The sequence below is a fragment of the Mycteria americana genome, chromosome Z (assembly GCF_035582795.1).
Source record: "Mycteria americana isolate JAX WOST 10 ecotype Jacksonville Zoo and Gardens chromosome Z, USCA_MyAme_1.0, whole genome shotgun sequence".
Taxonomy (NCBI): domain Eukaryota; kingdom Metazoa; phylum Chordata; class Aves; order Ciconiiformes; family Ciconiidae; genus Mycteria; species Mycteria americana.
Window position 1 is genome coordinate 58,787,934 of NC_134396.1, and position 18,659 is coordinate 58,806,592.

Genomic DNA, 18,659 nt, shown 5'->3' on the forward strand with positions numbered 1-18,659 from the left:
CTGGTCTCAGAGTGGTCTCAGAAGGAGGTCTTCTGGGGTCACTGTTGCTTTAGAAAATTAAGGTAGGGGCAAGCACACTTTATATAAAAACAAGGTAATCTCCCTTTCACCTTAAAATGTAGAGAAAGGAAAACTTCCATATCAGGCTGAATTCCTTTATTTCCTGTTTTTCATTTCAGACATAGTGATTCTATGAAGTATTAATTCATAATTCTAAAGAACTTGTCCATGTCATTTTCAAGGTTGGAGCTTTCTTACTCCTTTCGGTCTTTATGTTGGTGTCTTTCTTTAAGGAAGGATTTAGTTTTACAAAGGGTCAGGCTTTGTTTTTTAGGTATGTCCCATAATAGGATTCAGATCTTCTTTCCACATTCTTTCTACTAGTGCAGACGTTCCCACTGGGAATGCTTACAGTAGATTTTTTCTCAATTTAAAAAGCAGTGCTTTGTTGGAGGGGCTTATCCTGAGCCTTAAACCTGCTCCTCTGCCTTTCTCCAGGCAGTATATTGGTAGATGGATTAAATGGCTTTTGATGTGTACATTTCAAACATTTCATTCATTCATTTCACCTGGTGGGTGACACTGCAGTAGTGTATGACCCTGTTTGGTCTTAGATTGGTAGACTGTCATCATTGACATATATCTTCAAAGATATACCTTCATTAATGAGGTGGAACTACACATACATTCATAGTTATACAAGTGATAGCACACTTTGATGGGTCACATCACGTGGCCTGGCTGCATGTCAGCTATTTTCTAGTTTGCATTTTGTGATTTATGACAGAAACATTTCACACTTAAGATACACACCCTCTGAAAGTTTTCAAAGTTGAAATGAATGAAATTCATAGATACAGAATACTTCCACGTGATAATATGATCAAAAGTTATCCGTTTAAATGTCTGTGAAAAGTGATTTTATTTCCAATACTACTGTAAATCCGCTTCTGTCAGATTAGTACCATGTCAAATAGGGCCATAGGTATTCCTGGTGTCGTCGTCTTCTTTCATTCAGGTGAGTTTTACACAGGAGTACATGAGAGACTCTGCCCCATAAAGACTTAAAATTCCTCCATTCCTGCAGGAATGGGAATATGATATGGCTGATTGCAGTAGTATGATGTTGGACATGCTCTGATCTGGGAAGTCCCCTCAAATCTGTGTACCGCCTTCTGTGAGCTTAGCATTACCCACTGGAATCTCTCCTGGTTGTCAGGAAATTGTGTGCAAAGGACACAAAATGTTAACTTTCAGACATAATTTTAGAAGCTTACACTGCATCCAGAAGATGAGTTTTGATGAGCTAAACTGAATTCCAGCATGTAAAGTGCCTGAGTAACTGAAGGAGAACCCTGCTTATTAGAAAGTCTTGCCTATTTCTAGTTATGATGGTATTTCCTCTTTCTTCTGTACCGTCTTCCTCATCCTGACTAATGTTATGCAGCCACCAAAATTTTTTTGGTTTTGGTCGTGTTCAGATAGAGGAGCGCTCCATGGAGCACTGACTACATTGCTTGGCAGGCATTCTTCATTTTCTGTGAGCTTTCTACTACTAAGAGCCGTAGCTCTCTGATACAATCAAACACTTGGCAGTGGAAAGCTGCCGTGAATAACACTCTGGCTTTGTAGCCTTTGTCACTAATCAGCTCTCAAAAGCTCTTGGAATTAGGTGAATGAAGAAAATATTGCTTGAATACTTCTGCCTTTTTTGGAGCCCTTTGATTATGTGTATAAAGAGAGCATCTATGTAAATAACCTTCCTCAGATTTAGATTTTCATTCTTATATTGGAATCTCTCGTGTGATAAACAGCAAGGCTACCGCTCAGTATGCGCCAACACCTGGGAATAATCATGCAAAAATAACAGTGAGAAACTGCAGAGCATCTGTTCTTGACATTAACTTTCCTCAGTTTGACAGACTGCCACCACCAGATGTTAGACTTATGTGCCTTTTTTCCACTGGAGATGGCGGCCTTCCTGCCTCTCTCTTTGCCGCTAATAGCTTACATCAGTGCCCTTTGGAGAATTCATGAAAACAGTTGTGTCACCACAATGATCGCTGAGAACCACCACTTTGCTGTGCTGACGTTATGATTATCAAACAAGATGGGATAATTTTAAAACATGGAAAACTGGAGCAATATTTAAGCTCAGCATATTTTTTACTTATGAGTAAGGTCATATTTGTGCAACAAACATGAACCTCAGGGACAGTAAATGTCCACTTAATTCTCGACCAAAAGCTTAGTGTTTTAATTCACAGAGCAACAGCCCCATTTACTGCAATAGCTACTCTTTGGCCTTGTCCTTTGTGAGTGTTTCTAGTGGAAAACATGAACATTTATTAGCAGGTCTAAATAAACCAGAACTGAGTACAAATATTTGTAACAAAGAACTTAGTAGGGTACACTGTCAGATCCGTGCTTTCTTTAGTTCCCCCTCACTGTTTATAATACTTGAAAAAGGGAAGACACATCTGCCAATTTAGTCTACATTCATTTAAAACATTGGCTAGTTTAGTACGATAATAGCAAACATTTTGTTTTTCCTCTGGTGTTGTGATGAGTATGTTTTACAGAAGAATGATGTTGCATGTGTAGTAGGAGGTTTTGCACAGCTTTACAAAAAACACCATGTAAACTATCAAGCAAGCCATCCATCAGCATTTCTTGGTTTTATATAGGGATGTGGTTTAGCTTTTCTTAAGCACCGGGCTCTATTTACCTGCCAGTTACTGATCCTGGTTCTCTTCTGGCTTGAAGTAAGATACATTAAGAACAACTCTAAATTATGCCTGGGGCACATAATGACCCTGTTTCATTGACAGAGCCCCATTATGCAGCCAGTGCCAGGGAGCAGGGCCCTGTGCCATCCAACTGTTTGCCTCCACTTGGCATCAGACAGCCAGAATTTGTATAGCATAGAACCAGTGTCCCCCCTGTACTAGGCATACACAGTTACGGTTTTACGTTATGCTTGCTATTAAATATTGCAAGTAACAGCTGCTGTTGGGGGTCAGTTGGTATTTGACTTGCCTGCGTGCATTCAAGTCTGCTCTGCAAAGCATTCTTGCCTGTGCTTTAACTCTGCAATTGCGATGGCATAAAGAGAAGAATAAGGATATCATTGCTTGACTGCATTGTTTTTATGCCACAGGAACTCTGCTTTACTCCGTAGAGTTTTGCTGGTATTAGCAGGTTTTTACTCCAAATAGATGCTTTTAGTATTCATGTTTTGCTTTGATTTTTTTTTCCCTACTTGTTCTATCTCTAACCTGAAGATTATTTCAGTCCTATATAAAAAGAATCCCCCCAAAATGAGAAAGAGTTTGGAGAAAGAGTTTGGAGAAGGATGTGTTATAGGTCCCTCCTCTCTCCTCCCTAGTTCTAGTGTAATTGAGATCAGAATCCAGGCTGATCTCATCATACAAAGATCATACAAAACATTTTTGTTAAATATTTAGCACACAAGGCTTGTGTGCACAATTAAAAGTGTTGGCTCTCAGTTTATGTATGAATGATGCTCAAAGCAAAAGAGTTGTTACAAAGGCCAATTGTAACAATTGTTACAATTTTTAAAAAGTTCTTTTTAATTTTAGATTTCCATTTTATTTTCTCTTTATGAAAAGTGGCCATGTGATGACGTGAGCTTATCTGTGATACGAAGGATATATAATACAAGGATAATACTCTTTAGTCCTTTCTTCTCTTTGTATCCCCATTTGCCAACTTGGTTTTAAAAGAAAGCAAAATTAACTTTGATCTACCTTAAGATACATTTGAACAAAATGTAGATGACAACGTACAGTGAGTCATTATGTCTTTTCTATTGAGTCTTCTTACAAGGTCCAAAATTAAAAACAGCATAGACTTAAAGATGTTTGATCATCTATTTGAAAGCACCTAGAAAGCAGCCATTTTTAAAAAATCATCGGATTGAAGAATGATTTTTTGGTGTGATATCTATGATCCAATGGGCGAAATAAATATGAATTTTAGGTGGTTTAGCTATTTGAGTAGGCACGCTCATATCCTCATTTAGCTACCTTTTACGTGACAAAGGACCTTATGGCCACAGTAAAATACTCAGAACCCTCAGGCCAAATCTGTATACAGAAAATCTGCTACTGGGTATATTGGAAGTCATACGGGAAAGATAAATTCTTCAGTTCATGTATAGATATTGTCTCGTTTGAATTGTCTGTGTGCAGACTGATTGTCTGCCGAGTTGTATTCTTCGAAATATGCATTTTGGAAACCATGAGAAATCAGATGGTTTGGATAGATTCTTGTAAAAGTCCTCATCTGTTACTTCAAGTAGAAAGATGTAAATGTTATCTGTAAGCTGTTAGGTGGGTGATCCTAATGTATTTTAAATGATTGGATGACAAGAGATTATATTTGATGCCATATGGATATTAGTATTGTTCCAAGTGCTAATTTCTCTATGATGCACATGAAAAAATGGCATTTATGTCTTTGTTCTGTCTTTATAAGTGTTTTTCTTTAAATAGAAAATGAAGTTCCCAGTTTGCAAAATTAATTTCCATCCACAAATCAGTCTCTGCCAGTGCCAAGAAAAAAGTGGCCTTAATCCTTGTTTTTAAAATTTATTATTATTTCATACTAGTAGTCAATGCAACAGGGAATAGTCTTGTAGAACCTTAGCAATTTGCCTTGTTTAGCATGATAGATATTTTTGTACTTAATTTTTCATGTGCAGCATTTGGGCTGATATCAAAAAAATTAAACTCATAAGACTGAAATTACTCATGATACACCAAATCCCTGCATACACAAATGCAGTCTCAGCAAACTGGGCTTTCTTCTTCTTTTTTTTTTTTTTTAATTTATCTTTTTTTTTAAATTTCACAGCACCATTATAGTAAGTTTGTCTGTTGTTTTCAGGTTGATCCCCTGTTTACAGTGCCTGCACCTCCACCTCCGATTTCCAGCAGTATCACACCTCAGATTCTGCCTTCCTACTTTTCCCCATCTTCATCCAATATTGCAGCACCAGTCGAGCAGCTTTTGGTACGGACTCGTTCAGTGGGTGTAAATACTTGCGAGGTTGGAGTAGTAACAGAACCTGAATGCCTTGGACCGTGTGAGCCTGGGACCAGCGTGAACTTGGAAGGAATTGTGTGGCATGAAACTGAAGAAGGTAAATTGTTTTTTCCATTAGGTTTGTCTGTGAGATATGTTAACGAGGAGGAGACTTTGCAGTATTTGCCTAGGTGCTAACTAAGGGTTTGCTAGTCTATTGGGACACCATTATGTGCAATGGCAGTCACAGCTTTATAGCTCAGCTAGTCACTTTTTCTTTTAAAAACAAATGGCAGGTTTTTTATTATTTAAGCAACTGTATTTTCCAAATGACCTACCATGTAACCCCAGTTAACAATAGAATTGTTTCCTATTGCTATATTGAGAAAAGCACATGAAGAAATAGCTAACAAAATAACATAAATGTGCTATTTGAATGTACATCATGAGGAGGGTATATGTGATGGGAGTGGATATGTGAATAATGTAGATTAAAACGTAGAAAGCTGAATATTTTGGAATTCAGACACTATGATCAAAAATGCCACTATTACATAACAATAGAAGCCCCAGAGACCCCGCAGAAATTCAATTTGATGTGATTATTGTTTGCGTTTTGGTTATTTGAAACATGCTTTAAGAGGAAAGCATTCTTGCTTGACGAGAAGTGTTCCATCTGGTGAAGAAGTGCTATCTAAACCAGAGTGATTTCTTTAATATTCTTTGAAGGCATTTGGCCAAGTAGGAGTGCTGGAGAGCTTTGGGGAATACTAAACATTGATTTGCTATGATTTAGACCAAAGTAAGTAGGAAGAGGATTATGCTGTGACATGCAGATTTTTCCATTTTGGTTTTCAAAAGCTCATTATTAAAATACCAGCTTTCTCCTGTTAATGCTAAAAATACTGCATGTGTACACAAAACTTCTGCAATTTTTGGTTTACTAGTAGTGGATTTCTCCAGTTATAGCTGCTTGAGTCTTCCTGTGATTGTTCTTATATTTGTTTTGAGGATTATTTAATTTTTAGTGACCTACCTCCCTCAACAGTGAAAACAAGATTATTTACAAAAGGATATAATGAAAGAATACAGCAGTGCATTGCTTCATGATAAATCCTGGCATCCTTCAGACATACGCACAACGGCATTTGGTCCTTTGCAGTGATATATAAGACCTCACCAATGTGCTCTACACTGTCCTCTCAAAAATCAATAGAGAGAGTCAGATTTACTTGCTTTTATATGCTTTCATCCATCCATCTTTCTCTCTCTGTATGTCTACAGCAGATTCATAAGGTAGATTGATCCTTTTAGATTGTTTTTAAAGCACAGTATAAATTCTGTTTTAAAATATCCCTGCAGAGATGACTGCCCTTAGTAGCTCCAATCTTCCTTGACTGGCTTGTATTAACCAGAGTTGGAATGTGTGGGCGTTAGCTGTGTTGACATGAAAGAGCAGTAGCTGTTAATAGTGTTATTCTTGCTGAATAAACTAAACTTCTGACCCCCACTGAATTTAAGAAGCCTGCCTTGTTAAAGGTTTGGCACCAGAAATGAAGTATTAAAAAAAGTGCATTCTAGTCAGGATGACATTCCATTTACCAGTTTCTCAGCACTCTACTGGTTTAAAAACTCTTGTTAGTTAATAGAAATTAACTCCCTTAACCTTTTCCCAGTTTGTCTAAAAGAATTTTCTGAAACAACTCAGAGTTAAATGACAGCATGTTTGAGTGAAATGGTTTTGAATGTGCCTGTTTTCACAGCTTTACAAATACTGTTTGGTGACACTACAGCTATAAGTGACTATAATAATAGATAAAATGGGATTCTAAAATACTCTAGAAATATAGCTAGAACATAGATTTGAGAGACTGAACGTAATTGTTATGATTTCATATTGTATGGTTTGCACTGTGCTCTTTGTATTTTACTGTTTCAGACCCTGCTGACTGAAGAAAATGACATAAATTTTACTCTGTTTTTCTCAGTGTTCACAATGAACACTGTATTATGAAAAATGAGTTCCTAATAACATTTTTGCATTTTACTTAAGTTTTGATGTTTGGGGCACACATATATGTATCTATTTAGCTGTTTTCAAATTTTCTGAAATGTTCATGAAAGCAGCTATATAGCAGCTTGCATGAAGCCATTTCTGCCAAATTTTAGAAAAACGGGGTGCAGATGGGTCTTCTATTTATCTTTAAAAGAAGGAAGATTATCAGATACTCATTTTCTCCAGCTATGATTTTGACTTTAATTAGGCCAGAACATGACCCTTCCTAAATTGGTGTAAATCCAGAATACTCTTAACTGAAATCTTTGTAATTAGTGGCATCTAAAAACCATCTTTATGTTCATAATGACCAACTGAAATACAAATTTCTTTTCTGATGCCCATATGTTTCTTTCATATTCACTCCCTTCACTGCTTTCCAAAACCTAATAAAAACATACATGCAAACTGACATCTATCTGGCTGTCTATATATCTGATAGCTTTTTAGTGTAGAACAATCCTAAGAAGCTAAGGTATGAACATTTCTTACCTTGAAAGACCTTGGCTTGTGTTTTGACATATTTAAATTATTTTGTATCTGATTTAGCCACTCTGTAAGATGAGTTGTGAGGTGATTGGAATAGGCTTGTAGGATGTCTGCATACTCTATGACATATGGGAACTATGAACCAAACTTGCTGCTGAGCATCCTTTATGTGCTACAGCAGCTAGCTGTGGGAATGCAAATACAGAAAGGATGTGGTGATCACAGTTATTATAATAAGAATAGTAGAGTGAGTAGAGAAAGATGAAATCAGATAGTTTATGTAGAACTCATTATTAAATGTAATATATGCTTTATAGAGGAGAAGGCGTAGCATATACTTGAGAATTCATGCTTTGAAGGTTTTTGGTATCTGAAATAACCAGTTTTCTTTTAGGAATGTTAAACAAGTTGTCACATTCTGTTGCATTTGTTCTTCAAGGTCAGACAAAGGATGATGTTGGGTTTTATTAGTCATACTTTTAACATAATCAATCCAAAGGGGGGGGAGCAGCATTGGATTTCAGTCAAAACTGTGGCAGATCAAAGAGAGCGTTGTTACTGCAGCTTTTTTCATTTATTCCACACCAATCTATTCCGTTGACTTGATCAGCAGATTTAATAAATCAGACCATTTTTCCCAGAGTGTTTCAATCTGAAGACATGTAGAGGGAAGCTGGCATCTGAAGTCTGTCACATTTTATTACAGGGCTTTGTAACTAACCATAGCTGGTTACTCATATAATTGACTGAGACTGCTGATTATCACGTGGGCATTTCTCAGTTGCACTACTAAGTTGTGTAGTGTTTAATTTCTACATATGTATGCAGTAGGCATTTTCATCTGCATAAAAACCTTGTTTGGACATGACTTGGTAATGTGTCTAAAGTGGTGTTAATGGCTGTAGAAAAGAATATTGAAGGAACTAGTTGAGGCTACCCTGTAGTAGTGGAATGAGATGGTTACAGGCAAGTCAACCTGAAAGTTGGCAGCTGATGCGGATGTTTGACTACCATCCAGTAACAGTAAAAGTCCTTCACAAAAAGCAGCTTGGTAGTGTTACTGGAGTGTATTTTTTTGTTTGATAGGTTCTTCTGATACTCTGGGAAACAGCTGCTAAAAGTCTGTATTTCTATACTGAGAAATAAGGTTTATCTAGAATCAGGTACTTGCTAAATCGTGTAATTTTATTCTGGGAAGACAGTTTTGAAGAGAGCAGTACTTGTTTCTTACTGCCTGAAGGAAATAAAAATGACCCAGAAAAAAGGGAAACCACCAACCAACTTTCTAAATTACTTAGAGCTTGCTTTTTTGTTTAGTTTCTCACATGCAGTTGCCCTGGGTCATGTCCTGTTTTTGGTTCTGCATCTAGTAGTATAGTCTGCCTTTAGATGTGGGAAGCACTAGTTCTGATGATGTCTTGTTTGCTTGAAAACTGTGTAGGAGACAGCCATCCGTCACCTTGCTGCCTTTGTGTGCAGAACAAGCTGTCTACATGCGGTGTTGGAGTTCTCGCATTGCTGCGCTGACATTCTTCCTCTTTGTGCAGTTTGGGTTCAACTTGTTCAGTAACAAATAATGGGGAAATGAGTTGTATTTTTTAAAGTGTCCTCTTATCAGGGTTAGCTTGTGGATTTTTATAACTTGAGACTAGTTGTCAAATGTAAGAAATAGGAACCTGCTGGATCTCAGAAATCTGATGAGATCATCTCCAGGGTATTCCAAATTTATCCTAGCATCAGTTCTGACACTATTTTGCAGAAATTTTCAGTAGAAAGGAGAATGCTTAGATGACAAAGAAGCTTGCTGGTACTTGTTGTGCATGGGTTTCCCAGCCTGCCATGTTTGCAACTAATATGCATAGATGTTGTTGTGAAAAGATACCTTGTTGCACAGAGCTGAAGCGGATTCCTCCCTGCCTTACTGTGTGGTGTTAGTTTTGCAAAAACTATTTTAAAAGAACAGTCTGTTTTAAATGTCGTTGGTTATATATCTGTGTTTGTATATGTGTGTATAAGTAAGGGTGTGTATGTGTCTATAGAAATAGAATTAGAAGAATGAGAAGTAGTCTGACTGCCTCTGATTCCCCTTAGCAATTTTTGTGGTTTAACAACCACATTTTCCTACTTTCACAAATACAAAGGCATGATGAAACAATGAAACTTGTAATGTTGAAAGCCATGTCAAATATGTAAGTAAACAAATGCAGAAATTAGAGATTTTTAAAAACCTGTTTTCTCAAAGAACGTTACAATAATTCATAGAAATTCAGATAAACATTATTAAATCACAATGTTGTCTTGAGCTCAGGCAAGCCTTATAGAGAGAGGTAATATCATTTATTAAACCAAGTGGTACAGTTGTAAAAGACAGGTAAGCTTTCAGACTGGGTGCATTTATATTCTGTCCTTTCTGTGTGATGTAGACCATTGACTTACTGGATACAGGAAGCAGTGGTTTGTTATTGTTAACCACCATATTCAGTTCAGAACTGGAAGACAGTGGGTATTTTTATAGGAAAGAAGCATAAAGATATCCATTGCTCAAAAATCAGGCTTTGTTATGTCCATGTTACAGAGAAGTGGTTTGCAGAGAAGATAGGTTTTTTGACTAGCTACATTAATGGAACACCTAAAATCCAGCTATTTTCTACTGTTGTGTGTCATCTGCTGACCAGTATGAATCTCAGCCAGTATCAAAATGTCATCTGTTCAGAAAAAGCCTATACATGTGTTTCTATTTTGAGATGTTATGTTTAATTTTTCCTCCTTCTACCATCTGTGATATCAGACCCAGTAAATCAATGGATTTAAGGAAGCCTGAGATAGGTGATTGTTTATAGACCTCAACTGTCTCATTGTATTATCTAAGGCACTTGGAGCCTGACAGCTAGTACGTGTTATGCAGAAACTTGTAGCAAAAGAGAAATGGGCTGTGTCTCACAATGGGAAGCCACAGGGTTGCACAAAAATGTTTGTGGTTTATGGAAGCTCTACCTGCTTTACAAAAGGAGTTTGGGAGATTGTACTTTGGAATGTACACAGATTGAGAAAAGTTTTAAGAGTTTAACGTTACAGGATTCGGACTGTGAGAGGGATTTAGCTCAAGGTGCACTGAGGTTTGTTGGGTCTGAGGGGACTTTTTGATCCTCTCAACAGTTTGCCTGACCTTATCAGTGTATGCACTTGTTTAGGGACATAAATTCTGACATTGTCCTGTAACTGGTTTCTGCAGTGTTTCTTGTGTATTTGTTTGAAACATATGGTGCTGGCCAGTGTTAGAGGCAAGGAGTGGGCCAGATAACCTGCTTGGTCAAAGCCAGTATGGCAGTAATTTAATTTTGATATATTTTATTGCTATAACACAAAATATTTGTGCTGAGAGAATCAAAAAGGGAACTGTTTTTGACTGAATCATAGAAGCATTTAGGTTGGAAAAGACCTTTAAGATCATCGAGTCCAACTGTTAACCTAACAGTGCCAAGTTCACCACTAAACCGTGTCCCTAAGAGCCACATCTACACGTCTTTCAAATACCTCCGGGGATGGTGACTCAACCACTTCCCTGGGCAGCCTGTTCCAAAGCTTGACAACCCTCTCACTGAAGAATTTTTTCCAAATATCCAGTCTAAACCTCCCCTGCCACAACTTGAGTCCATTTCCTCTCGTCCTACCACTTGTTACATGGGAGAAGAGACTGACTCCCACCTCTCTACAACCTCCTTTCAGGTAGTTGTAGAGAGCGATAAGGTCTCCCCTCAGCCTCCTTTTCTCTAGGCTAAACAACCCCAGTTCCCTCAGCCGCTCCTCATAAGACACTGTCACGTACAACCTTCAATTTCCCAATTAGACAACTACTCGTAGTCTACTTGATACTGTTTTCATCTAAAATAAGTGAAGCAAATAGTAATTTTAGACACAAACCCCCATATATCCACAGAAGCTCCTTAAAATGGTTTTAAACCATTGGGACTGGCTCTTACAAACCAGGTGTACATGGTTGAGTTGATGTGGCTTTAATGAGTTGCCATGAATCAGCTGGGCTACGATAACCAAACCTTTGCCAGCTCTTTGTTCACAGCAAACAGTAGATAAATCATGTCAGTATAAACCCTCTCAGTGAAAGAGAAATGCAAATTAGGTTATGGATGTTCCCTAATGGCAGAGCTATATGTCAGATGGGAGATATTTTGACTTCCTTGAGTTTAATTCTGATTCTTCTACAAAGCACTCCTTTTTCCAGAAATGTTCAATTAGTCATTCATTTAAACAGTAATTTACATTTAAAGCTGTTTGTCTAGGTGATGGAAAGCATCACAGATTAGTGAAGATATGTAACAGAAAAAAAATTGAAAAAAATGAAGTGAAAACAGAACCACTGCTAATTTCCAGGCTTTCTTAATGCAGCGGAGGAGTCAAGCTAGTTCATCACCCTTCCATTCCTTCCCAACACCACTGCTTCAGAAGATTTTTAAAGACTGCAGACCATCACTGGAAGAAAAGCACTTAGGAAATTTCTATAAAGATCCTGTTGAATGTTAAATTTGGTATTTAAATGCCAGCGTTCCTCCTTGAACATATACACACCGCAGGGTCTAACTAGTGCTAGTCCTACAGCTTTCTTCAGAGAGGCTGTACATCTTTATTGCATGGAGGGATGCATGATTTGTTTACTGCCTAGTGCTTGTCTTGTTGCTTCACTCTTATGGGTACAGATGTAATGCTAAGCAGAGCATAGCCACAGTACAGTTGCAATAACTGACCAAAGATATCCAAAGTGTCTTACTTAGCCAGGGTAGTAATGGCCAGCTTATCTAAAGGGACCTGGCAATGCCACATTTTACAGCTCAGTGAGAAGACATGGTGCAACTCTCTTGGTATAACCCAAAGCAGAGAATGAAAAACTTAACAAATTCCAGACAGTGCTTACATAAAAAGCTGTATATTGCCAGACTGCTGCAGAGGAAGACTCCCTGCACTGCTTGTACATACATAGAAAATTATCCCTTTTACAAACAAGCATATGGGGGCAGGGAGCATGCATAGAAAAAGGAAGAAGGATAATTGAGATTGGAAACATTCGCTTGGAGCTATTTGAATGTGAAACTGAGCCTGCTCAAGCAGTGAGGTTATGAACACTGAAGGAGTTGCTTTAAGAAAAGCAACAGTTTTGAGCATTTACTGCTCAAAAGCAAAATCTCAATAGCAGCAGATTGCTTAGAAATGAAACCGTTCCAGTACAAAATACTTGCAACATGTGGTGTTTGGATTTGTAGATAGCAGGGGGGAGAGATGACTGCTAATGAAGAAAGTGTGTATGCGTGCAAGTGTTTTCCTACTAAATAAATACCACTGGAGTAAGGAAGGAAAGCACAACTGAAATGATATCTTTAACTGATGTGGTTCAGGGATTAAAGCACTTATTTAAAGATGCTCTCACAGTCACTCTAATTTTTGTACATAGTTTAACTAGTTAGGACAAGCTGTGGTCTTCCAATGTGTTACACTCCTAAGTATTGCTGGTCTTCTGCAGTGGTGAATGAGAGGTTCTCTCCGTTGCTGGACTGTATGTTTTCACTAATACAGATTATTAACAATTTAATAATATTTTTTTTCTGTGTTTCAGCCTGTTTTTTTCTGTGTTTCAGCCTATGTTTTTTTCTGCGTTTCAGCCTATGTAGTGAAAAGCTGCTTTTGGCATTGGGACTAACTTGCCTGTATAAGATCAGTGGCTGGCCTAACACCCAGCTTTTCATTTTTTAGAATCAATGGAAACTTACATTTTGTCACCCCGAGGGCATATTCATAATTCTTTCCAGTTACTACTGATGCGGTAGTAACTAGCTACTAGTCTGTAACTCTTCGTGACAAAAGGCAATCCAAAAAGCAGAAGGAAAACCTCAATTTAAAAATTTTGAACAGTGAAGAGTTCTTTGGCCTTCAGGGTTACTAAAAGATTACAGCTTGTATTTTTGTTCTAACAGAGGGAGACAGGAAAAGTAGAGGTTGAGGGTGAAGACAAAGAATATCAAAAAAGAAAAGCTCAAGGGAAATAGCTTTCTTGATTTAGACTGAAAAACTAGGTCTAGATTTATTAAAGCTAGTGTTGCAATGGAAACCACAGTTGAGGTTCATCAATTTTGTATCCCCAAATGCCATGAGATTTAGGGGGAAAAAAAACAAAAACATCTGGGATAAAAACCAAAAGGCCAGTATTAGAGGACTTTGCTTTAATTATGTTTATTTGGGGGTTTTGGTTTTTTTTTGTTTGTTTGGGTTTTTTTTTTTTAGGAGTATCAACTAAAGCAGAAACACTTAAATGTCCATCAAAATTAACACTGGTTTGTATTTCCTAGCTGCAAATTTAAATCTCAAAGAATTTTTAAGGGGATATAGCTATGGAAGTACAAGGCCATAGAATTAATTTTTAAGGGCAGAATTTACTACCCTTGTTAAAGATTTAATCAGAATAAAAAAGAATATTTAAGAAAAGCCTTCTTTTCCCCTACTTTTGTTTGTTCGTTTGTTTGTTTGTTTTAATAGCTGTCAGTTACTTGTTAAGCTTAGTTGGGAAGTTTACAAGGGCTTTTCTTGGGGTGATATTTTAGTCTATTTAAGTAACACTGTTTTGTTTGAGTTCTGTTGTTGTTGTTTCTACATACGCATTAACAGGCAGATCAGGCCATTTGCTTTTTCTGTAGTGACTTGGCCAATAGTATAAAGATCTCCATTAATAAAATTGAACTGAAGTTAGCTGTCAGTAGATGGCAATTCTGTAGCCGGTCCCTAACACTGAGGACAGGTGTTGTGGAGAATTGGTTTCAAGTGGGGGCAGTTCCAGATCAATCTTCAATTAATCTAGAGGTGGTTTTTTTTTTCCCCAGTCAGTTAAAACTTCTGCATTTAAGTAGGTTGAAACAAGTAATTATGTTTTACTGCCTGTTTACTTTCCCCTACAGTGACTGAACCTGTACTTCTTAACCTTGCATTCATATAGAGCTGGCTTTTGTGGATCTTTTAAAGCCTGAGGCTATGTGACCGACCCCCCCTCTAGTTGGGAGATTTTAGAAACAGAAAGAAGAGTCTCAAGTTTCACTTAAGGAGCTGTTTTCCTTAGGGAAGAGATAAGCTGATGTCAACTTTTAGCAGAGTATGACTTCTAATGTGTGTTACGGATTTTAAAAAAAAAAAAGCTTACCTTTTAGGTTATTCTCTACAATTTTATTAAAGTCCTGAAAGTTATGACTGTAGGTTCTGTGGTTTCTGATAAAGTTTTGCAATGAATTAATATTTGCTTCTTGAGAAATTTTGTTCAAACCACTACCGGTGGCAGTGAAGCCAGTACAAGTTTGTCTGCATCCAAGCCAGTTTCATCCAGAAGAACTGCTCGCTATTGGTAGACTTCATTCAGCTTCGGAGTAAGAAGTATCACTGGCTACAAGCCTGAGCAATTAAATTAATAAATAAATAATAATAAAAAAATGTTCCTGGGTTGCAACAATTCCCAGCTAGAGACCTGTATTTAGAGGTGGTACAACCTGAACTAAGGCCAGTGGAAGCTACTCATGTTCATTACTTAACGAAAATCAGATTATTTTTGTTGAATTCTGAGAGGATGAGATTTCAGCACAATCTGCATGCATTAGGAAAAGCCTTTCATTTTTCCATTATTGTATAAAGGAAAGAAGAAGTTTTCCTTGGTAGTTTTATAAGAATTCAGTATTTTGAAGCACATCAGACCTGGATGACTCTTAAGAGGCAGTACAGTTTAGTTCTTTGACACTAGCCAATTTCTGAGCTTTTTCAACTTCAATTTTTTGCAAACACCAGCTAGGCCCCATTTCTTCCAGAGTGGAAGGCTACTTAATGGGTGTCAAAGATCTTGGGTCTGAAACGTTGTGACATAGTAGTTTGTTTGTCATTAAACTGGCTAGTTGGGGTTTGTTAGAAACAGATTTAGTTGGAAAAGTGTTCAAACATAGTTCTCGTGGGGAGAGAAAAGGCGGCAGCGAAGTTGTCCTCACAAGTGCTGGTGGAAGGCTGAGAGATCTCTGCAGTGCTTCCAACTTCGCTGGTCCAGTGTGTGAGAGCAGAGGGATTCATTGAACCGCATGCATTTTCTTCCAGTCTCGCTCTTTCCCACAACAAACCTTCACATCTTATTTGAGAGTTGTCTCCTAGGTTTTGTGTGTGTGTGTATGTGTGTGGGTGTCCCAAAAGCAGTGCAGACTGGTTTCTTTGGATTTTCCTTTCTCCAGCACTTGAAGTTCTGACAGGCTCAACTGCTGCACTGTTATGCTGAGGTACAGCTTCTTGCTGGCCAGGGAAACTGCAGATGCCAGCAGACTTAAAATGGATTTTGAATGACTACAGGTCCCCTGCAAACACCTTCCTATTGACAGTGGAAATGAAGTTGTGCAGCATTTTAGTAATTTATTTCATGATACCCAGTCTGGAGGTTTTTCCACAAGAACTGACAGGCAGTTTCTCCCTCAGATACAGATTGAAGGTGGCACAGAGGTTCGGATTTACCAACTGATGGTGCATTTTTATGAAACATAAACCAGAAGGCTAACTCCATTTCTTCTTATCTTGATTGTGCCCACGCAAGTGGCACATGAAATTAGTAAAAGTAAGGGGGGAGAGGGACTCTTGAGAGGCGGGAGTAAATCTGTGCTTGGTTTTGCTTCAAGGCAGTGGGTGGTGGTTGGGTTACAAATGGTTCTGTTGGTCTAGACAAGCAAGTGACAGGAAATAACTTAGAGAAAATGTTTTTGTATCCCCAAAGCGTTATCTTCAAGGAGCACAGTTAGTAATGCTGTTGTGAAAAGAAACCTCCATTTGGACAGAGAGCTTGATGCAGGCAAAGCTGCTAATTTGTTTTCAGCTTCAAGGAGATTTAGAGTCTTTGCATCCTTGGCAGTAACACACAATGTAATTGTTTCCCTTCTCCTTAATCTTCAGTCTAGCTGCATTGGCTTAGTGTAGCTAGGAAAGGCTGGAATGTTGGCTGAATTAGCTGCACCGGGTAGCTTCTCCTAACAGGCGAGGAGAAGTTACTCCGGGACTCTTCTGACTTCCTAGTATGTGAGGAGAACACTCGCTGTTCTTTTAGTGATTCCATCTATTTGCAGAAACCCTTTTGCGCAGAAAGGAAAATAAATTGTTGGGTATGAAAAGGAGGTGACAGAATTAATGTTCTTACACTGGCAATGTTACTCAGTTATTAGGGGCTCTCTGTAAATAACAGCTTTGCTTTCATCTATTTTCTGCCTCTTTCTTCCACAAAAGTAATTTTGTAACTCTACAATTTTTAAATAGTTTAAAAAACTTAACTGTGCACCAGGAGATTTGTTTGCATTCCTATTATTCAATTTGGCAATGTTTGTGGGCAGCAGCTGCTTACACTTTTGAAATATGTGCATTAACATACCACTGGTATAAACCTAGCTCAATTCACCAAAAATACAATCTTCAGAGGAGGGATATAGCATATCATTGAGCAATTAAATTATTTAGTCAATCCAGTGGTTAAGCTTGGGTCAGCTTTGAAGGGTAAATTTCATTGCTGGGATACATTCTTGGCTATGAATGAATGCATGAATAATCTTTCTTTGAACCTTAAGATGCACAATAGACACAATAACTCTTGAGTTGAACTCTTGAGAGTGGGCTGATTTATGGGCAGCTGTTGAAAGTGCTCCTAGTCAAATTATTTTTTCATCTGCGAAGTAGAAACCTGTAGTGTATTAATTACTGTCTACTATTGCAATGGTAGACAGACAAAAGCTGTGCAACTATTTACTACGCATTTTTAATTTATAGATTAAAAGAAGTAGTAATGATTTTGACATGGTACACTGCCATAAACTGAGAATCACTTGTCAGGGCTCCAGCAGACAAATAGCTGAAGGCATTATTGACCTCAACTGCTCAGCCAGTTGATCTGTGTAAGTTACCTCCCATTTAGCAGAGGCAACAGCAGGGATTGTGGGTGCTCCCCAGTGCCAGCAAGTTCACAAACCTGCATAAGCCAGCGCTAGTTTCATTTACATTAATGCTCTGATTGCAGGTGACCAAGGGTCTGACACACATTTGTTTCTACTCTCCAAGCTCCAAGGGCTGTAGCCTCAAGCAAAGGGCTGGGACAGATATACAGGAGGGGGTAGCATCACCCCCTACATCTAGATTTGGCCAAGTTTATCTGCTGGAGGCCTTAGTTTGCTAGAAGGATAAAGAGAGGTCTGTTTTGAGATCAGCAATAGTGGCTTGGCATAGGCACCTTTTCAATGCTGGGGGAGGAGGGAACTGTTACTGTCTCAATACCCATTTCTGAGCTATTGCGTCTACATTGCACAGTGCTAAGAGGTTTACTGAATGTCGTAAGGCATTCTGCATTATTAAAATTGTGTCATAGAAGTTGTTTTTTAGGGAGTTCTTCTGAGAATTAGTTGCAGAAGGAGCAATTTGATTTTATTTTCTTGGAGTTAACAGGCCAAGCAGATGGGAAAGCAGACCTGGAGTAGTTTTGCTGGCTGGCTGCCACGATTCTGTAAATCTTGATTTGTGTGGATATGTAACAGTTTTATTTTTCCCTTTTTGGAAAAGTATGCCTGTAAGTCTTTGGGAAATTAATCATTGGTTTCCTGTGAAATGTGCACTTGTAAAACAAATGTAGCAATGTGCCATGCAGACCCTGTGTTGTGTCAATTAGGAAGTGTGACATCAGCAAACTCCATAGGCTGTCAAAGGCTAGAGCACTTTTCAAAGCATTGTTCCTTCACAGCTCTCTAGAGAAAGGATTAAAAGATGACAGAAATTTGAACTGCAGTTCAGTACAGTTTTATTGTTTGCCTTTACCACTCAAAAGGCACAAGGTTCATAATTCTACCCAAATGAGATTTCTAATGCCATTTGACCTTACACTATTTTGTATTTGAAATTAACAAGGCATTCAAATTTGCAAAATCTGTATTAACAACTAAGTGTGAGTTGATCAAAACTTGGAAATCTTAAATTTAACGTTCCACAAGGGGAAAGATGAAAAATACAACTCACATTTCACCTT

General features: G+C 38.0%; 1 protein-coding gene across 5 annotated transcripts in view; it reads left to right on the top strand.

The window, feature by feature from the left end:
* ZNF608 (zinc finger protein 608) overlaps window positions 1–18,659 on the top strand; it is a 91,004-nt gene that overhangs the window by 37,570 nt on the left and 34,775 nt on the right. For all 5 annotated transcript variants that reach the window (XM_075527275.1, XM_075527273.1, XM_075527278.1 and 2 more), the window contains exon 3: window positions 4,912–5,167. In XM_075527275.1, coding sequence (XP_075383390.1) covers window positions 4,912–5,167 — 256 coding nt within the window. The remainder of the gene's footprint in view (window positions 1–4,911; window positions 5,168–18,659) is intronic.